Genomic DNA, 19,591 nt, shown 5'->3' with positions numbered 1-19,591 from the left:
ATGACGTTTTTGACTGATTTTGGACAACATACTATACTATGACTTTTTTGACTGATTTTGTACGACATACTAACCTATGACATTTTTGACTGATTTTGGACGACATACTATACTATGACGTTTTTGACTGATGTTGGACGACATACTATACTATGACGTTTTTGACTGATGTTGGACGACATACTATACAATGACTTTTTTGACTGATTTTGGACGGCATACTATACTATGACGTTTTTGACTTATTTTGGACGACATACTATACTATGACTTTTTTGACTGATTTTGGACAACATACTAAACTATGACGTTTTTGACAGATTTTGGACGACATACTAAACTATGACGTTTTTGACTGATTTTGGACAACATACTATACTATGACTTTTTTGACTGATTTTGGACGACATACTAACCTATGACATTTTTGACTGATTTTGGACGACATACTATACTATGACGTTTTTGACTGATTTTGGACGACATACTATACAATGACTTTTTTGACTGATTTTGGACGGCATACTATACTATGACTTTTTTGACTGATTTTGGACAACATACTAAACTATGATGTTTTTGACTGATTTTGGACGACATACTATACTATGACTTTTTTGACTGATTTTGGACGACATACTAAACTATGACGTTTTTGACTGATTTTGGACGACATACTACACTATGACTTTTTTGACTCATTTTGGACAACATACTATACTATGACTTTTTCGACTCATTTTGGACGACATACTATACTATGACTTTTTTTGGTGATTTTGAACGACATACTATACTATGACTTTTTTTGGTGATTTTGAACGACATACTATACTATGACTGATTTTGGACAGCACACTACATACGTTACAGAGTTGAAAAAAACAACAAAAAATTTACTTAACAGGTTATAAAACGTTGATGTTCCACAGCACCAAAGTGACAGATATGGTCCAGGAGTGACATGGAAATGGATTAATTCTGTTCTATTTCTCCACTGAAAAAATATTTATGACAAGGATCAGTGGATACTGAAGTTAAGTTGCTCTCTATTTTTTTCCTGCTTTAAAGCTGTAATAAATAAGGTTCAAATTTGTTGTATTCAAACCATTGTTGAGTGGTGGTCAGGAAAGCTCCCGGTTTGAGTTTGTGAAAAAGCAAATGACACATAAAAGTGACTGTAAAAGCAAATTCTGTAAATCCAGTCTGATTGACGTCTTCCCTTCAAACACCACAAAGGAATAAAAAAAGAGCAGAGACAAGCAGATTTCCTTTTATGTATTCATCGACTCTACAGGTCAGTTAGCTCATAAATTAGTGCAAGTTCTGCAAACTGGAGGACACTGGATAAGCTGATTAAATTAATCCATTAATCCTTTCACACCTTTGTGAGAAACTCTTTAAGGCCTTAATCACACAGGTTTTCTGTAAACACGGCACTGTTTCAAGAAATGTCTTCATACACAAGAAATCCCTCAAAACAACATATATATAGTGTGTATTTCTGGCCTGTAAGTGGTGCTGTAACGCTGCCACAGCAACATACCAAAAATGAAGATGTGGAGCATGTGCATAAAGCTAGCAGTGACATCATCGTTTTCTCAAAGTTGTGTATTAATTGTATACATATAAATGCAAGGGTTGCATTTGGACAAGACAATCTCCCTTTACCTTTGTCAGATTTAAATAACAAACTCCACATTCCTGTTTCCCATGTGGCCCCCCCGAAATCTCTTGAAACAGCTGTGCTGAAACATTCTCTTTCCTGCTAAATCATTAAAATGAATCGACTTGTTGGCGGTAAAACATAAACACAACTCAAAACGATGACAAAAATAGGATATTTAAAGCAGATTTTAATCTGAAAGGAACATTAAAACTCTTCCTGCTCAACGTTGCATTACTCTCTTGATTTTAAAATGACTGTTACACAGCAAGAACAATAATAAAAATAAAACTCTGGGTGCTATAAATGTTCAATTTCATTGCACAGCCTCCGAATGATACAGTCAGCACTGAAATAACACAGATATCTACCTTCTACAATCGAAGCTTGGACAAGGTAAGCAGTGAGAAATAGCAAGATAGATGAGGTGTTTTTTGAGGTGTGGTTGTATAAAGTAATGACAGTGTGAAAACATGGTTGTCACAAAGCTGGGAAGCCAGGAAAACCGATTAAAAAAAAAAGAAAAGCATTTGACCCAATAGCCTTTTTAAAATGTTCATTCTCAAGCACCAAAGTCCTCAGAGAATATCAGGGATTTTACATCACAGCACAGAGAATTGTTGATCCACTGCTGCCTCCATTATTACAGTAAACATGTGTTTTTTTAGAACCTTTGAGATTCTTCCTGCAGATTTACCTACAAGTTATAAAGAAGGCGGCAGCAGACCGGGAACTAGAGTTTTCGGACCTTTTGTATTGGAGAGTGACTGGTGGGTCACAACAGACCTCAGTTTCCTGTTGGAAAAGTGACAAATATAAACATATACACACACATACATACACATATATGCCAACTATGCGTCACTACCTCAGAGAACCACACTTAAAAAAGCCTGAAATTTCACTTTAATCAACTTTAATCAAAGTATAGATGAATCACTAATAATTACTCTCATTATCAGTATATTATTTTGAGTGTCTCTTTAACGTATACTTTTTAAAAGTGACGTGATGATCTGGTTAATTTAGGTCCTCTATGACAGTAAACTGAGTATCTTTAGCTTGTGGATAAGACTAATGCGTCATTTACAAGTTTGGGAAGCTCAGTCTGACACTTTTCACCATATTCTAACATTTTAAGAACCAAACAAGTCATTGAATAATCAAGAAAATAAGCAACAAACCAGTCTATAATAGAAAAAAGAAAATCTTTTTCTGGCAAATTAGTCAATTTAAATAAATAAACTCAAGTTGCAGCCTGTCACTGCAGCGACATAAAACTGTGTGACATTTGCACGCATCAACAATCTCACGCCTTATGTAACGCGGTGTGATGTCACACACTGAACTGAACGCTGTGTTCGGTCTCGCTTCACTAACACACAGAAAGGTTTGTGAGTGGACGTCTCTGCACTGAGGTTCACCATCACAGAGTAAAAACAAGCATCTCACAGCCTTCGCTCTTGTGAGGAAACTCCACAGAAAACACAGGGTTCCCACACCTTGGTTGACATCAAATTCAAGGACTTTTCAAGGACTTTCCAGGACCAATTCCCTCAAATGTAGGGGTCGAATGTGCTTTGCCCCTGGTGTCCACATTCACTCATTTGCAGCACGCTCTGCTCTGCATCTGGACAAGGGATCTTGGTCAAAGTCGGTGTTTGTCATATTTCTTTGGTGAGACAGAGATCTTGGAATTTTAATTTCCCAGACATCACGTCGACATTTGCTCTCTCTTGCTTAACGTTACACAGAATCTCACATCACAACACTGCTGGTAAATTATTCTGCGTAGGCCGAGACTATGTACATCAAGTGATGCAGGGCATGCAACAGAAGGTCCCTTCTTTCTTTTAAATCACCACTTAAAACTGTGTTGTTGTACATATTTAGATCATATTAGACTTTGTTCATCCCACACTAGTAAAATTATCTTCATACATTGTTCTTATGTATCTCCATTGGGTTTTTGTTTCTGACTTTTTATCCACTGATTTTAACCATTAAGCACTTATAACTGACTAACTAAAGTGCTGTATATATAAATTACTTTTATTATTATTATTGTTATTATCAATATATTATTAATTTCTAGTCTAGAAAGATTGTGACAGATCTGGTTTTTATCGTCTTCACTGTGCGAGAGACACTTATAAATATTAATATTTGTGGGACAACTCATTACGATACATTATGATAACAAACCCCACAGGTAACCGGGTCAGTTAGCGACAGGTTAACGACTGTGAATTATTCCATTCAGTCCAAATGAAATTACTGGTGGTGTTTGTTACAGTATTGTGAAGGCTATAGTCCTGCCGTCTTTACTTTACTCTGTTTCTGTCTTGTGTTGTTATTGTGTTACTTGTCTTTGACTACAAACATTGTGGCTTGACTCCTGTTGCTTTTAATGTGCTTTACAAATTACATTTTTAAACACAAAACTGAAGAGGCAACATGATTTCAGACGAGTGGATCTGCCGTAAATGTTCAAACTGAGAAATGATTTTAAAAAAAGTGCAATTCTGTAACTTATAAGTAAATAGATGATGCGTACTTGGCAATACATTTAAATTTTTCCTGTAAAAACACACACACACACACATGCTCTCTCCAACTCTCACACACACACACACACAGACAAACAGGTTCATCACATGATACCTGTTTCAAGCAGTGCTGACGTGAAACCAGGCAGATCATGCGTCACTCAGCCGTCACATCCACAGACAACATGAAGTGACATCATTCAACCGCTGCCATACTGGATTCCCTGTGGTGCTGCTCTGCTGCACTGCTCCTGAGAAGTTAAACAACAACAACAACAACAACAACAACAACAACAACATACATACAACCACCTTCAAGGTCACATGAAGAAACTAACTTTCCCTTCATCCTGGTTTCACTTTATAAATGAAGAGCTTTTACAATTTTGGCAGAGACAAACTCTTGGATGTTTTGTTTTGTATCGTGGCTGTCGCACACAGCAACGGCGTCGTTTTCAGGTAGTTTTGCAGTAATGAGCATCTCAAAGACGACCATTGCTGTCCTCCTCAAGGGGGCACTGATTGTGTATTTCAGTGATACTCGGTGGTCATAATCTCCTACTTACGTGTAGGATTTTTCAACTGAAAAACAGTGAACAACAGTAAGTGAAATCTGTAGTTATTACTGTTTTTTGAAATCACAACAGTAACTTTTTTATTTTCTATTTCTGATGACTCCATTAAATAAAAACAAACCCGACACTGACCGTGAAATACTTGGGATTCCATGCGTGTTTCCATTCAGGATTTCTAGGACGCACATTTAAAATGTACATAAATATTAGGGGAAATATCGCGATATCTTATGTGGCGATATCATGTTTGAGACACGTAATCCATTTTTTTTTTTTTAGCATATTATTTTTTTAAAATAAAATGGGAGTATGTCTCAATATATGACTTCACAGATACCCAGTATTTTGCAGTATCGAGATTTAAATATCATGATAATACCATATCGTGGCGTCTCTGGTGATTTCCACCACTGCTACATACAGATGGATGGAAACACAGAGTCAAGTAGCATGATCTTGAATGCGTGTCTGACATATCCTCTCAATGCTGAAGGTTCAAACCTTTTACCACTGAAATTCAGGGGCTCAAACTATGAAAGAAATGCCTCCAGACCATACATTCACTTGACAACAACTCCCTCACCCGAGACACTCATTCATCGACAAAACAGAACCTGAAACGACTTGGTTGCTTTCAACGGCCATGATGCATAACTCAACACCTTGTGACTGGCGTATGTTATAATGTACATGTTCAACCCTGTCCAGGATGTGGTCATAAGACTCGTCACCGTCTCATGAAATCATGTCAGATTTGGTTGATTTATCAGAGCGAAGTCGATGCCGTTTCATCCACGTGGTAGAGGAACCTACAGTACAGAGGATGCGATAAGTTAAAGTCAAAATTTCCAATGGTTACTTCTCCATATTAAAAGATCCTCTTTGTGTCTCTTTAGCAAGAGAGTTATTCCTTGTTGACATAATTTATCTGTGTTGAAGGTCCAAGTCCACAAAACGTCTGTTAACATCAGCAATAGGAGACAAGGAAAGGCTGTGGGAGATGAGGTCAATAGTCACATTCTCTTTGGGCTTCATGGAGGTCTTGATCACTTTATCACATTCAAACTGAAAAATCAGGACTATCCATCGAAGCCCTGGTAAGTACCGTCCTCTTGATCCCTGCGTCATCCACTCCTCCAGCTCCATCTTCATTGGAGCTGGGAGACCTTGAGGGGCAAGGTGCTGGCAAAGTCCAAGAAGAAAGGTCCTTCCTGTTTGGGGAGGAAAGTGGTGGGTATGACGTTGTAGATGCCCGCTGGGACATGGTCTGCCTCCATGTAGCAGAAACCACATCTGAGGAAAAGAGAAGAGGAGGAAAAACAAAGTGAAACAAAGGTGTGTTCATGCAGAGAGATCGCAAACAGGGTCAGAGATGCAAGTAAATGTGAACTTCATGTCAGTTGTACCAGGGCACACAAATTGAGAGAATCCTGTAAAATGCAGATTATTTGCTTCATTTACTTGAGTTTAAATATTCCTCTTTGAGTCTTTGAGGCCTTTGTACTGTACTCAAAAAGAAAAGATATTGGGGCAGAGGGGAGAAAGAACAGCACGCGTTAAAGGAAAATAGTGTATGTTGGATGCTAAGCATGATGTGACACATTAGATCTTAAACGGTCTTGACAATGGACGATCATGTAAGTATTTCTGTTTGTGGTTAATCAATTTTATAAAAGAAATGTGGTCATGTCTATTTTTACCATTAATCCATCACAGTCCAGATTTGTCACGAGTGGCAGGAGCTGATCAACATGGAAAATGATTTCATGACCCAAACACACAGTGTGCTTTCATATTGATGTCATGTAAATTACTGGGATATTTTGAAATTATGACACTTATTTAGGTTTCTCTACAAGCATTCAAGTCTTGTTGTACATGACCGTGTCCGTAAATTGAGGTTGAAAAATGAATTTTACATTATTGTTGTGTAATGATGATGATGATGATGATGATGATGATGATGACAGACCACTGATCAGACTGTGAACCTCAGTGTGTCTGACAGACATAATGCTGATGTTTCTGTGCTAATGACTCGGCTTTCTCGGTGTGATTGATTCTCTGTTGTGCTGAAGAAAACTTCAAATGTTCACTTGTACCAACATCTTTTAAGGCGAGTTTTACTAGAGTTTTAAAGACTTACAATAACTCTCTGTAACTCTCTGTAACAAAAAAAAATAAATAAAAAAAATAAACAAATAAATAAAAAAGACTGCTCATTTGCACAATGCACATTTTCTCTTCGCGACATACAGTATGCCATTGCACTCCTTCATGCCATTCCTTTATTATTGCACTATTTTTTTTCTCACTGTTGCACATTTTACATTTTATGTTAACATTACATTTTATGTTTATAATATTTGTTTGAATTGCTGCTATGTTGAAACAATTTCCCCTTGGGGATGAATAAAGTATTTCTCTATTCTATTTTGCAACTCTGCAGCCATTTTGGAAACGCGTTCAGGCAGCTATTTTACTCTCTAAAGCCGTTTTCAGACAAGAACTCAGGAAAATGGCAACAGATCTGGGGCCAGACATCCTTTGGAGAACGTGCAGACTTCAGTGCAGGTCTGAAAGCAACTTAAATTAATTTGGACAGAGACATCCCTTTATCAAAAATGGTAAACAAAAGGTAATCGAAACAAGCTTCTTAAATGTGAATATTTTATGATTTCACTGCTACATACAACAAAGAAATCATTAAAACTGAATAATTTTGGTTTGTGGACTAAATGATATGGCTTCATTTACTTTGTTCTTATCAGTTGATATTGTTCATTCTATGTTCAAATAACAATACATTTCTTTTTTCCCCCCAGTGCAACAATGTTGGAATGTACCTGTAATCTCCACTGCTCTTCTTCTGGAAAGCTGCTGGACCTGGATCTCCCACCATCGACACAGTCACCATCTCAAAGCCGACACTGTACTGCCTGCACAGACAAACAAATACACTTTAAGAACAGTTGATAAAGCTCAAAATGATCCCAAATCATCTTTATTATTAATGGCAAGTGTTACAAATGAAACTTGCAACTGATATTAATGTTTTTATTGTGACATGAATTCTAAATTTTGCAAATTTTTGACATTTCTGTAACAACTTTAACTGAACTGAACCAGAAGTGCAAAGTTTACCACCAGTCATAAAAATTAAAGTCAGTGTGAGAGGCTATATAACTCATTTTACAATCTGCCATCACATGATTTGTCTGGGTCAACTACTGTTTGTACTGTATAATATTATTCCATCAGTATGTAAAGCACAGTAAAGTAGTTTTGCATAATACTCTGCTTTACAAACAAATGTGAATTTGAACTTTGGATACAGATATTTTGCAAAACAACCTTTTTCCCTCTGCTTTAGAACCTCATGTCTCGTCTACATGAAAGTGGCATTTTACGTCACAGAGACTTGGTTTGGCAGAGATAGCTTTTTTGGAAATGATCCATTGTAAAAAATATCTGGCATAAGGCATAAAAACTACACTGGCTAATCACTCCCGGGCGTTAGACTGACCTGGATCCTCGGAGCTCGATGAGCAGCGGTCCCGGGCGCTCCAGGTTAATCTGATAGATTGGATTGTGTTTGTATGAATCCTTATAGTTCCCACAACCTCCAGCACTGATCCCTTTCCACTGGCCGTTGAACTATCAACAGATGCAAGAGACACAAACTCAACGACTGATGAAAACAGATCTATTATGCTGCACCCGGATGTAGCATCAACATGAGATGATAACGTACCCTTTTTGTGTGAGTGAAGGGATTCGGGATTTTGGAGAAGGAGAATTTGCATCCAGAGTACACCTGGTAAAAAGAAATGATAATTATGAGCTGGTTTGACAAAGGAACATGAACAGATTCTTATCAGTCAGTCAGACAGTGAATTTAATAACCAAAACGCCACGCACACACAATAAACATGTAATGGCCGATGTTCTGAGGGATCAGGTGAATACAAGAACAATACACCCAAGATTACAAGATTACTATCATCAGCAATTATGTAACATGTTCCTAAATGTCATTCCTGACTTTGAAACAAAGATGTTCATTTATTTGTGACTACTCAGTTTTCAAGTAAATATTTCACAGCAGAGACGTCTGTAAACTTCTTTCTACTTTGATCTCTGGTGAGAGAGTTGAATTCTGAGCTCGGCAGAGAGAGCTGTTCAGTTCAGTTTAAATGAGTCATTTCAGTAAACAGCCCTTTTTACTTACAGCTCGTTATGGAATTGCAACTGATAGGAAACAATGTGGAAGTTAATGTTTCCAAAGGGCCTGTTTCTGCCTGTCCAAACATCTGTGTTTTAGTTGCTAAGGGTAGTGTGAATGGTGGATGTGACAGCACCAGGTGTTGGAGCATTAAATGCACAAACAAACACCAAACACAAAAGACTTCTCACCCGTAGTGTGTAGTTTATGGTGTTCTGCTTCTCGTATTGGGATACCACCAGCGTAAAGGTGTGTGTACCGGCACTGGTCAGCCTCATCTTGGTCAGGTAGTGTGGGCTGTTGATTCGGATGCCGTCGATGAAAGGAGGAGGGTCGGCTGTGGAAAGAGCAGGGGTGGGGGGGGGGTTTGTTTATTCACAGGAGAAGTGAACACTGTGGAACATTTTGCAGTGATGTGGGTTAGGGTGTGATTAGTCATCTTCGGTCGTGTGAGGGACAGAAAATAAAAGGAGAAGAATAAAGTAGTGCTGTTGCAGAAAGTGCAAAGCTCCCTGCTAGAAGGAACGATAAAGTCAGCGTGACAGGCTGTATTATTTCATAACTATAAGGTTTTATAGACAAACATTGTATGATTTGCTACAGCTGGAGTGATCTTTGGTTGTGTGGTGGAAAAAAAGGTGCACCATAAAATAGTGCTGCTGTCAAACAACATCTACAGAACATATCTCACAGACGTGAGTGATGCTAGGAACTCCAATAAGAAGGGACATTATCGCATATTTCTTTCTCTCTAACCTTGACATGCACATATGGAATTTGAAAATGTGGTGCAGGATAATATCAACACTATAAAGCATACTCTCGCATCGCTCATGTTACAGGAAGCAGATGAAAACAAAAAGGGCAACAGTGTTTTTGCTGTATTTGCTGTGATGTTCATGAATAAAAAGACAGGGTTAAAAGTATGGATAATAAAAAAAAAGTATTGTAGACATGCAATAGTAGCCTGCTAGCTGACAAAAAGTCAAAAAGTGTATCATCAAAAAGTGTATCATTGTTTGATTGGCTGTTGCTGTTCTTTCAGCTCAGTGGTACCAGCATAAACTCTGTGTGCACTATTAGATAATCTGATTCTTGGAAGGACCAAATCAAGGTTTAATCTGTAAGGAATTCCTGTAGTCTGAGTCCAGCTACAGGCATCGAACACCTCACCTGGGTAGTAAACTTTCTTTCCATCCGTCTTATAAACGACCAGCGTGATAAACTCCCGGTTCTGTGCAAAGTCATCCTGGACAAACAAGCACACAGATTAGAAAGGTGAGATATTTAACTATCATGTCAAAGTCAAAATACAAAAATAATAATGTGAATGAAATAAATCTGTATTTATAGTGTATTTCAAAGTACCCAAGGACACTTTACAGAGTAAGAAAATAAAATGGTCACAACATAATAGTGATTAAAGCATTAGTGAATGTATAGAGGAGTTCAAATAACATGGATCTGTATTTATACCTTGTCAGTGATGTGTCTGGTGAGCAGTACCCAAACAGCAGCGCCACCTGTTGGACACTGGACCTCCAGCTTGAACTGAGGATTGTTGGCCAGACTGTAGACATCTTTGACTGGGCCCTGCTTCCCATCCCAGCTGCTGCAGAGGGAACACACAAAGCACATCACACACTTCAGAGAGGGCTTTGTTTTTCTGAATTGTACATGCAGGCACAATCACATTTTCATCTCAAATCGAAGACAAAAGTAGGATTATAGACACAAAATTTGAAGTTCTTTGTCAATTTACTGATTTGTTAGATCGTTCGAATCAAACATTACAGTCTCCAGCCCACAAAGTGACACACACAGGATACTGATTTCAGCTACTGCCTGCGCACAGCCCTACTTTGCACTGATTCCTGTAATCAACACACACCTGTGAATACAGGAGGACTGTTGGAATAGGGCGGGGTTCCAACTCAGGTAGATGACATCATAATATTGACAGAGGTCCTCCCATGCAATCCAGAAAACACCTGATGAGCAAAACAGGACAGCAAAAATGAAATGAATCTCATTGATGTAATAAAATTGAACATTGAGTGATAACTGGACGACTCCTGTGAGAGTAAATATGTCAGCATGACATAACTGACCGGGCAACAGTCTTCTGGCCCCTACTTCAGTGATCAAGCATCGTCCCCACAATGTCTTGAATCAGATTATTCTGAAGTGTCTCTGCTTCACGTACTCTACTAATTGCCAAATATACACATACTAATAGTAACATCAAGAGAGGAAAAGCATGGAGATACCATTATCAAACTTCTGTGCTGTCTTGGGGTCAAAGTTGAGGTATTTGAGGAGTTTGGGCGTCCAGTTCTTATCGTCTCGCTCACTGTAGCGTCCCTTCCACCGCAAGTGACTCCAGGGATTCTTCAGCTGCAGGAAACGCATCCCCTACAAGAACAATCACTCAATCAATCAATCAATGAATCAATCAATCTACCAAACATTCTGTGTTCATTTTTTTGGTTCATGAAAAGTGTTGTAAAAAGTCAAAGTGCTTCACATAAAAACAGAAAGAACCCAACACACACATACAACAACACATATACAAACAAAGTTCATATTAAAAAACTTGCAACACAAAAAGGGCAGCAGAAACACTATTTTTCTATTTTTTTTTTTAAATAATGAGAAAGTCAATAAGCAAGTATCAAATGATGCAAGTGTTTAAGATACATAAATACAAAGTAGATAAATAAAGCAATCAAATTCAGTTTTACGGGAGGTAAAATCTAAACAGTACCGGTGACAAAACTAATACATTGGATAAATTAGCAAAATTTAAAATGAGATAGAAATAAAGATTAAAAGTAACAAAATTAAATAGATATATACATAGTATATCTGAATAAATTGCAGCGGGATTGCTGCCCTTTGCCTAAGTTGAAGGCAATCGGACATGCTGTATTGAATTGGTATGAATGAGAAGTTGAAATGATGATTGAATATCTCAGTGTTTAGAAAGAAGTTTACAATTTGTGCAAAACGAGGAATTAAATGTAGGAAATAAATCCACAACATTGTGCTGCTGACAAATAATCAGACTCTCTGTCCTCCAACTCTTACGACTGAACTCACCCTCCAAACTCCACGCTTATTTTTCCAAATTGATTAATGACTTATTGATTTACAACACACAACTTTATACAAGCAGCTGTGATTTCATTATTTCTCCTTTGCATAACGATAATGAAATAAAATCTTGTAAAGTCATATTTAAGAAAGTAAATATGATTACGCCAACCTTGTATTCCCTGATGTCAAGAACAGCGTAGGCGTGTGTTGGCACTAAACCCCATCTCTCCCCTTCCTCCTCTGTCATCACCCCCGTTGCCGTGGTGACGAGAACGTCCCCTCTGTGAAACCTGCCGACAAAAAGAGACGGAAGAAGTGAGACATTTCAAACTTAAAAATGTACGCGACATAAAAGTGTCCACAAAGAGTTGTGTGAGTGTCCACCTCTGGAAGAGCATTCGGAAGCTGTCGTCTTTGCTGAATGACTGATTGTCAGAGTGCATAGCGATGCGTTCAGGGATCCAGCCGGTGAGCGCGTGCAAGTCGATGTTCTGCAAAACACGTATAGTATCAGTACGATGTCTGCACAGAGTGACCCTTAATCCCAACTGCTCACATACACAATGACAGACATTAGGGCTGCAAATAATGACTATTTTCATAGTTAATTGAGCACTTGTTTGGTCAGTAAAATTTCAGAAAATGTTCAGTTCCAGTGTTTACCAAACCTGGAAAATAATGATGTTCTTAAATGTATTGTTTTGTCCACAAACCAAAAATGATTCAGTTTTAATGATTTATTTGTTATATACAAGCAAAGAAACCAGGAAATATTCAGATTTAAGGAGCTGTTAATGGAATAATAGTTGCAGCCCTTGGACTGAGCAGTTATAAGTCAAATCAGAAGAATTAAATTAGCTAAATCTCATGGCTTGGCAACCATCACTCACCGAGTTGGATCCAGGGAAGTCGTAGCCTCCCATCACCTTCATGTAGGCTTTCTCAATCAGGGACACCCACAGCTCGTTCCTGTTGCTGGAGTAGGAGCACAGCATCTCTCCGTTACGATCCACCGGCAGGTAGTCGTCTATTATCACCTGCACCAGAGACATTGAAAAATTGAGTTTGGTTGATTTTGAAGCAATAGCTCTGGTTATTTTTATGTGCAGTTACATGAAGAAGTGGCACAAAGTAGTCAGATGTAATGTGTACGCCCCCTACGGCTAGAAACAGGCATACGAGTGGAAAAAAAAGAAGAAGCTGCCAACAGATTGAGCCACTTTATAAAAGATATCTTTAGAATATGTTCACCGTTACTGGCGAACTGTCCAGGGTGTACCCCGCCTATCCCCCTATGTCAGCTGAGATTGGCACAGCACCCCCGCGACCCTCCTGTGGAGGATAAAGCGGTAGAAAATGGATGGATGGATGTTCACCACGAAAGTTTGTGTTTCTATATAAACGACTCACTGACTGCACCAAATTCCATGAAGAAAATTAGCAACTTTACGTCATACCCAGGGGTTGTTGATCCACTGATTTTTTACAACGGATTTATGCATAAAATTGGAAAAAGTAATGTTGTCACACTTGGCCCTGCAGCCTAACAAAACAAAAAGGCAGGCTTTACAGCTCTAAACCTCTGGCATGGGCTTTTACGCCTCCTCATCAAAAAAATAAAGCAAAGGCAAGAGTTTGACGTATGCATAAATCGAATTTTTCCTGCTGTTTTGATTTAAATGCCTGCTTGTGGGCACAGCCAAGCTCCACTGGAGCACAAGATGCACCATGATATTCTCTTCTCAGGCTTTTCCAGGCATTCTGGAAGCAGCCGTGCCAGCTGTACTGTGCTGAATGTGATGCGTCTTGAACTGTCCTCATCAGTACAGAGAGAGTGACTGTGGTGATTTGTCTTAAATTACCTTCCTGGGAACACCATTGATGTGAAGCTTGACCATGTACTTCCCACAGGGGTTGTACTCTGGTTCTCCTCGTCTGTTCTGAGGGTAGATGATGCTGTGACAGACACACAGAAACACAATCTGAGAGAATTTTTAAATCACGTATTCATCACACTAGCACAGCGAGTAGGTAGAGTCCATGAAGTTTAAGGTCACATCATCCCCATAAATAGCACAGTGCCGTTTGTTGTTTTCCAGATGTCTGTGCGATTTGTCTGTGCTTCTCTGCTTGTCAACACAAACACTTTAATCTGAACTGAGCGTCATGCCACATTACACTGTGACGAAATTAGACGGGAGTTTTTCATGGAAATGTAGTGTCTTATTGAATTAAAAAAGACATTTCTTGTGCATTTCATCCCTGGTGAGAATAACACTGTGAGAGAAAAACAGGATTTATGTAATATTTGGCACAAACAAAAACACTGTACAGTACCTGGTGATAAGTTTCTTGTTGTAGCGCCTCTCATAGGCTGCGCTGATGGCGAGGGACGCCACAAAAGAACAGTCAGACACAACCGTCTGGACAAAAGGAACAAAGGTCACTTTTAGGCTATGTGACAAAAAGACATGTATAAACAGAATAGGTGTGGGAATGAAGATACTTTTCTGGCCTATTTAGATGAAAATGAAAAGACTGAGATCATTTCACTACTACATTAGCTGAATCGTTCCACTCCAGTAGGCACACTGACCTGTTTGATACTGAAGCTGGACACAGACATGATCATGGTCGGGTTATTGCAGATCTCGTCTGGACGCACCCAGCGGGAGAAGATGGCTTTCTGTTTGGGTGACAACGCCAGTTTCCCTAGTTTGTCCCTGATAAGGAGAAGAAAAAAACAAACACACACTGAAGTAAGGAGTGTGATGAAGCTTTGCGTATAAAAATAGCAGTGTTGATTTACAACATCTGACACTTGACACTAAAAATTAACATTGACAATGATAACACCTCAGGTTTAAGAATTTTCTCTATTAACATGTTAGATAATCCTAATAAAAATCTTGTATAAAATATCCAAGAGAGAAATGATTCACAAAGCTAAATCTGACTGGTTTGTCCTGGCATTTATTGTCTCTGCTATTGTACTTCAAATATTTAAAGAAACTGCCATTAAATAATTAGGCTCATACTCACGAGAAAGGGACAGGGAAGGCAAAGCGTTCCTTCAGGTCCACACTCATAAAGGGAACATAGGCGATCCCATTGACTGTAGATGTGCTCCTGAAAATGAACAAGGACAAGATGAGTCCTAAACACCAAAAATATAAACTAAAACTAGATTTTAAAGATGAAAAACAAAGAAACATTTGTGAGGGTTTGGTTGCTCAGTGTTTCCAAACACCTATTTCTATTTCATGTGATTTATTTACATATTTGTTAGTATTTCATGCTAATAATGCCAACAGCACAGTACATCTAAAGATGGGAAAAGGACTTCCTGCACAGTTCATTTTGCCACTGTAGTTTCACAGCTGATTCAAAACATTTCCAGGAACTGCTTTCTTCCACATTCTAGTAAACTCTGTCTTTTTCCTGGACTTCTCCGGGTATGCTGGTATCTATGAGTCACTCATCTTCCCCCAGAACATCATTGTCCCCCATGCCAGCTCACCTGAGCACCTCGATCTCCTCAGACGTGTAGCGTTGACCCTGAGGATCACTGGACTGGACCGCCCGAACCGGCTGGGGATGAGGTCGGTCGTGGAGGCTGAATTCTTGGCCGAGGGGGAAAAACTGGCGGACTGGTGCCCCAGAACTGCTGCCACCGACATTCCTGTTCGCAGAGATCCCTGTCCTGTCCTGAGCTGCAGTTGATCTGGACTGGGACTCTTTAAGACCCTCCGCTCTGAAACAACATTGTGCAGGCGTTTTATTAATTAAAGCTACAAAACAAGTATCTTGATATAAAGGTGGACAGCAATTCAAAAATGAGCACCCATGTGGCTCAGAGGCTATAATGATGATAATGACCAGAAAATTGACAAATATCTGTTTTGCTGACCTGGTTACATAAATGACCATGAATTAAATTAAGACATTATCTCCCATTATCTATAATCTGCTACATTTTGTAGAACTTTTCAAACGTTATTGAGTAATGGTTTGTTTTTGTGAGGCAGTAATTCAAAGAATTCAAAGAAAGACCATGAGATGTGCAGAACTAAAAGGTCAAATGTAAGAAAAATGAACAACACAACAAACCTGAGAGCAGGGTGCATGAACACACACTGCCTCTGAAACTCTTGCAGTTCACACAGCAATGTACAAACAGCCTGGTCCTACAGAGGTTCTGACCTTTGACATGGGTGACTACATTAAATGTCACAATTACCTCTCTAACGCTTGGCGAGCCAGCTGCTTCAACTTGGTCTGCAGCACCTGGTCAGATGTCTCACTGGACTGTCGGAAAAACAGGACAAGAGAAAAAAAATGTAAAACAAGTTGAAATAATGTGTGACAGACAAAAAAAGAGTGAGAGAGTGAGAGTGAGAGAGAGGCACCGTCTTAATGCAGAGCTCCACAGCCTGAGTGTACAGTTCAACGGCTTCGTCTTCATTTCCCTTCTCATCTTCCTCAAAGGCCTGGGTGACCAGGAAGTGGGCACGCTCCATGTCCACCTGCTGGCGGGACTTCAGCGGGTCGCTCGTCTGTGCCTGGACTGGGGTCAAAGGTCCAGGGAAGTGATCAGAGCAAACAACATACACAATGTAAATAAAGAACATATGTGACTGAGGAGCAGGAAAAGTTGTCACTCAAATTTTTGCAACCCTCTGACTGTTAATGTTAACTGTTTTTATGCTTTCTCTTTCGACTGAGATTCTCATGATAAGGCTGGTTGAACTGGTATCCAGTTAAAGATATGGGCAAAATACCACAACTGTTTCTCTTTGACTTACCAGTATTGATACATAAATGGATATAGTTTAGTGATTTAAAGTGTCTGTCACAGCATCATGTCAGTAAAAACAAGGCTGCCAGCAGCAACAGCAGGTAAAGGTAAGTTTGTGTCAGAGCTAAATCCAACCAAGAGATTTCAAATGCCGAAGTCACAAAACAGCACTCTTTAACTTACTTAAGACAGCTGTGGATCAACTAGCTCCTATGTGTCATAATAAAAAAAATATACAGATGGGGATGGACTGAATAAAGAAATAACACGTAAACAAATACTAGAAAGGGTCTTTAAATATTACACAGTTACTTTAGTTTTTTTATTTGTAAGAAAACATTCAGTAGCTCCACACAACACTGAATTTTTCCAGTCTCTGTGGTCACACCCATGTACGGTGCGTGCAAACACACACACACCCTTAGTGGGAGGAGAGTCATGGAAACAAGCGGTCAGACTGCAACAGAGAAAGTATGTCTTCAGGGTGCAGTTTCTAACACACAACTAACATTCTCATATCTATTACTACTCACAGCAGATATTGGATTAGACTAACTGTAGGTAGAGAGGTGAAGTTATAAAAGAAATCCTTATTAGACAAGACCAGTTTAATCTAAGTGTGTTATTTGTCTTCTTTGATTTGTTTTTTTATAATTTTCCAATCATTTATTTAGTCTTACTTTTTGCTAAAAAAAATGAATAATGGAAAAGAGGAAGTTGTTGTCAGAATATTAATTAAAATGCAGAAATATGACATCTCAGTCTGACAATATGTGCAGGTGGCTTGATATAAAGCAACACGACTCTGAAAAACAACATCAAACAAACAAAAGAAGTCTGAGCACATGTAACCAATAATGTTTGATGCCACCTTTTAACAGGAAGTACTTCATTCAAAAACGGTAAACTAAACTAAAACAGTTTAATTAAGTGTGTATCTGCTCGGGTGAGCTTACCGGCATTATGGAGAGCCTGGACCCGATCCGTGTATTCACTCACTTTGTCCTGGATTCCCTCCAGTTTGGACCCTGCCATGCTAGCATATATCAGGGCCTGTGCTGCCTCCTATTGCAAACAAATGCAAAATAAACAGGGGGTTAGGAATGTATGGATTTTTGTGAGATTTACATATTTGCTAAAAAAAAAACAACTAGATACAACTATAGGAGACCACTCCTTCCAAGTAGTAGCACCTAGACTTTGGAAGGCTTTACCGCTCACATTGCCCTGCCTAACTTGTGTCCACTCTGTTTTGTGATTTATGTTTTGTAGTGTGTTTATTGTGTTCTGTACTTTGGTTGTTTGTATTATTTTATTATATTGTTATTGTGAATCACTTTGTGATTTTATATCTGTGAAAGGTGGTATATAAATAATGTACTTAGTTACTTACTTACCAAGTTTGATATCCTGAGATGTGAAAATGAATGACATCCTAATAATAATAATAATTATAATTAAAAAACCCGAAAGCAAAAAACGTTGACATAATTCTGGGGTATAAGGGTGCGTTCTTTTAGACACACCTTTACATGGTAAGCTGCGTTATGAAAGTCCACGTTAACTTGTTTGTAAGTGAGATAAGCTCACTGCTAATGTTGACAGGCAGCAGCCACAGTCTCTCACTTACCTTGTAGTAAAATACAGCCTCGTTGTATTTGCCCTTTTGGTCATAAGTAACGGCTGTTTTGGCGAATTTAAAGGCGTCGACCTCCAGTGCAGTGTAGTCCATCCTGAACTCAAGCTGTTGACACAGGCTGCGAGTTTACTAGCTAGCTACTTAGCATGCTACGACTAGCCACTGTGATTCGCCAATTTATCAAAAATGTCCGTCTTTCACAAGCAGCACAGCTCGTTTTGTCAACTCGAGTGGAACATACTGACACTAACCCTGAAGTTTATCAATATTTCGGCAGTTTTAAGTGCCCCTTTAAGGCTTTAAATCAGCTCAGGACAGGGAACAAGTGTAAAGCAGCTGATTCCAAAACAACCTTCCAATTTCCGGGAAACACATGTTGCGCAGGCGCAGAACAGGTAGCGCGCTGTCATTACACAGCGCTGTTCAAAGGTTATTTTTTAGAACTTTTTGTCAATTTAAGGGCGATATAGTGTTGCAGTGGCTAGTATTGTTGCCTCATAGCAAGAAGGTTCTCAGTTTGGACCCGGGTTTCGGGGGTTAAATTAATCGAAAACTCTAAATTAGGGGTCTTAAACTCAAATGACCATGGGGCCACTAAGCATTTAATCTGGTCAGTAAGGGGCCATTATTGACCATGTACAGAAAATGTTAATAGTAAAAATGATTGTAGTAGGTATATTCTGTCAAATATAATCCTCACATTAAAGTAATTTCGATGGGAAAACAGCCAACAAGGTAAAAACAATAATCAATTCTCAGCAACTGCAATATTGTTTGTCAAAAATTGCATTTTGGAGTTTGTATTGGCTTCTCAGTGAAAATGTCAATAGTAAAAGACACTGAGTTTGCTATAATATAATCTTTATTCTATAGTCACACAACAACATATTGGACATATGCTGTGAACTGATTGTTTTAGTGCAACTACAAATCACAAATAATAATAAATGACATAATATGCACTGCAAATTATTGATGCCTTTTGCAATAAAATGTGCAGTTTCTGCAGTGTTAGAAGATGTCCACTAGATGGCGATGTG

General features: G+C 38.8%; 1 protein-coding gene across 1 annotated transcript; it reads right to left on the bottom strand.

Moving 5' to 3' along the window:
- Positions 1-1,836: 1,836 nt before the first annotated feature.
- On the bottom strand, positions 1,837-18,910 carry capn7 (calpain 7). Its single transcript, XM_058647993.1, has 21 exons — positions 18,543-18,910; positions 17,869-17,977; positions 16,524-16,681; positions 16,355-16,422; positions 15,635-15,868; positions 15,157-15,243; positions 14,711-14,837; positions 14,452-14,537; positions 13,977-14,070; positions 13,005-13,151; positions 12,499-12,605; positions 12,284-12,404; positions 11,286-11,430; positions 10,907-11,006; positions 10,492-10,627; positions 10,189-10,264; positions 9,207-9,352; positions 8,545-8,607; positions 8,317-8,447; positions 7,637-7,729; positions 1,837-6,083 (listed from the first exon to the last, which is right to left on the bottom strand). Exons 1-21 carry the CDS (start codon positions 18,642-18,644, stop codon positions 5,939-5,941), a joined length of 2,475 nt encoding a protein of 824 aa, XP_058503976.1. The 5' UTR covers positions 18,645-18,910; the 3' UTR covers positions 1,837-5,938.
- Positions 18,911-19,591: the final 681 nt, after the last annotated feature.

Source organism: Solea solea, chromosome 13 (genome assembly GCF_958295425.1).
Source record: "Solea solea chromosome 13, fSolSol10.1, whole genome shotgun sequence".
NCBI lineage: Eukaryota > Metazoa > Chordata > Actinopteri > Pleuronectiformes > Soleidae > Solea > Solea solea.
Note: the sequence above shows the minus strand (reverse complement) of the source record. Positions and strands in the feature narration are given on the sequence as shown.

What these genes read in the sequence shown, in the direction of transcription:
- capn7 (XM_058647993.1), bottom strand. Translation starts at nt 18,644, where the DNA reads ATGGACTACACTGCACTGGAGGTCGACGCCTTTAAATTCGCCAAAACA. An exon ending in AAAGAAAGTTTACTACCCAG is followed by an intron (nt 9,353 to 10,188) that starts GTGAGGTGTTCG and finishes CTCTTTCCACAG; the next exon opens with CCGACCCTCCTCCTTTCATC. An exon ending in AAGAGCAGTGGAGATTACAG is followed by an intron (nt 6,084 to 7,636) that starts GTACATTCCAAC and finishes TCTTTTCCTCAG; the next exon opens with ATGTGGTTTCTGCTACATGG.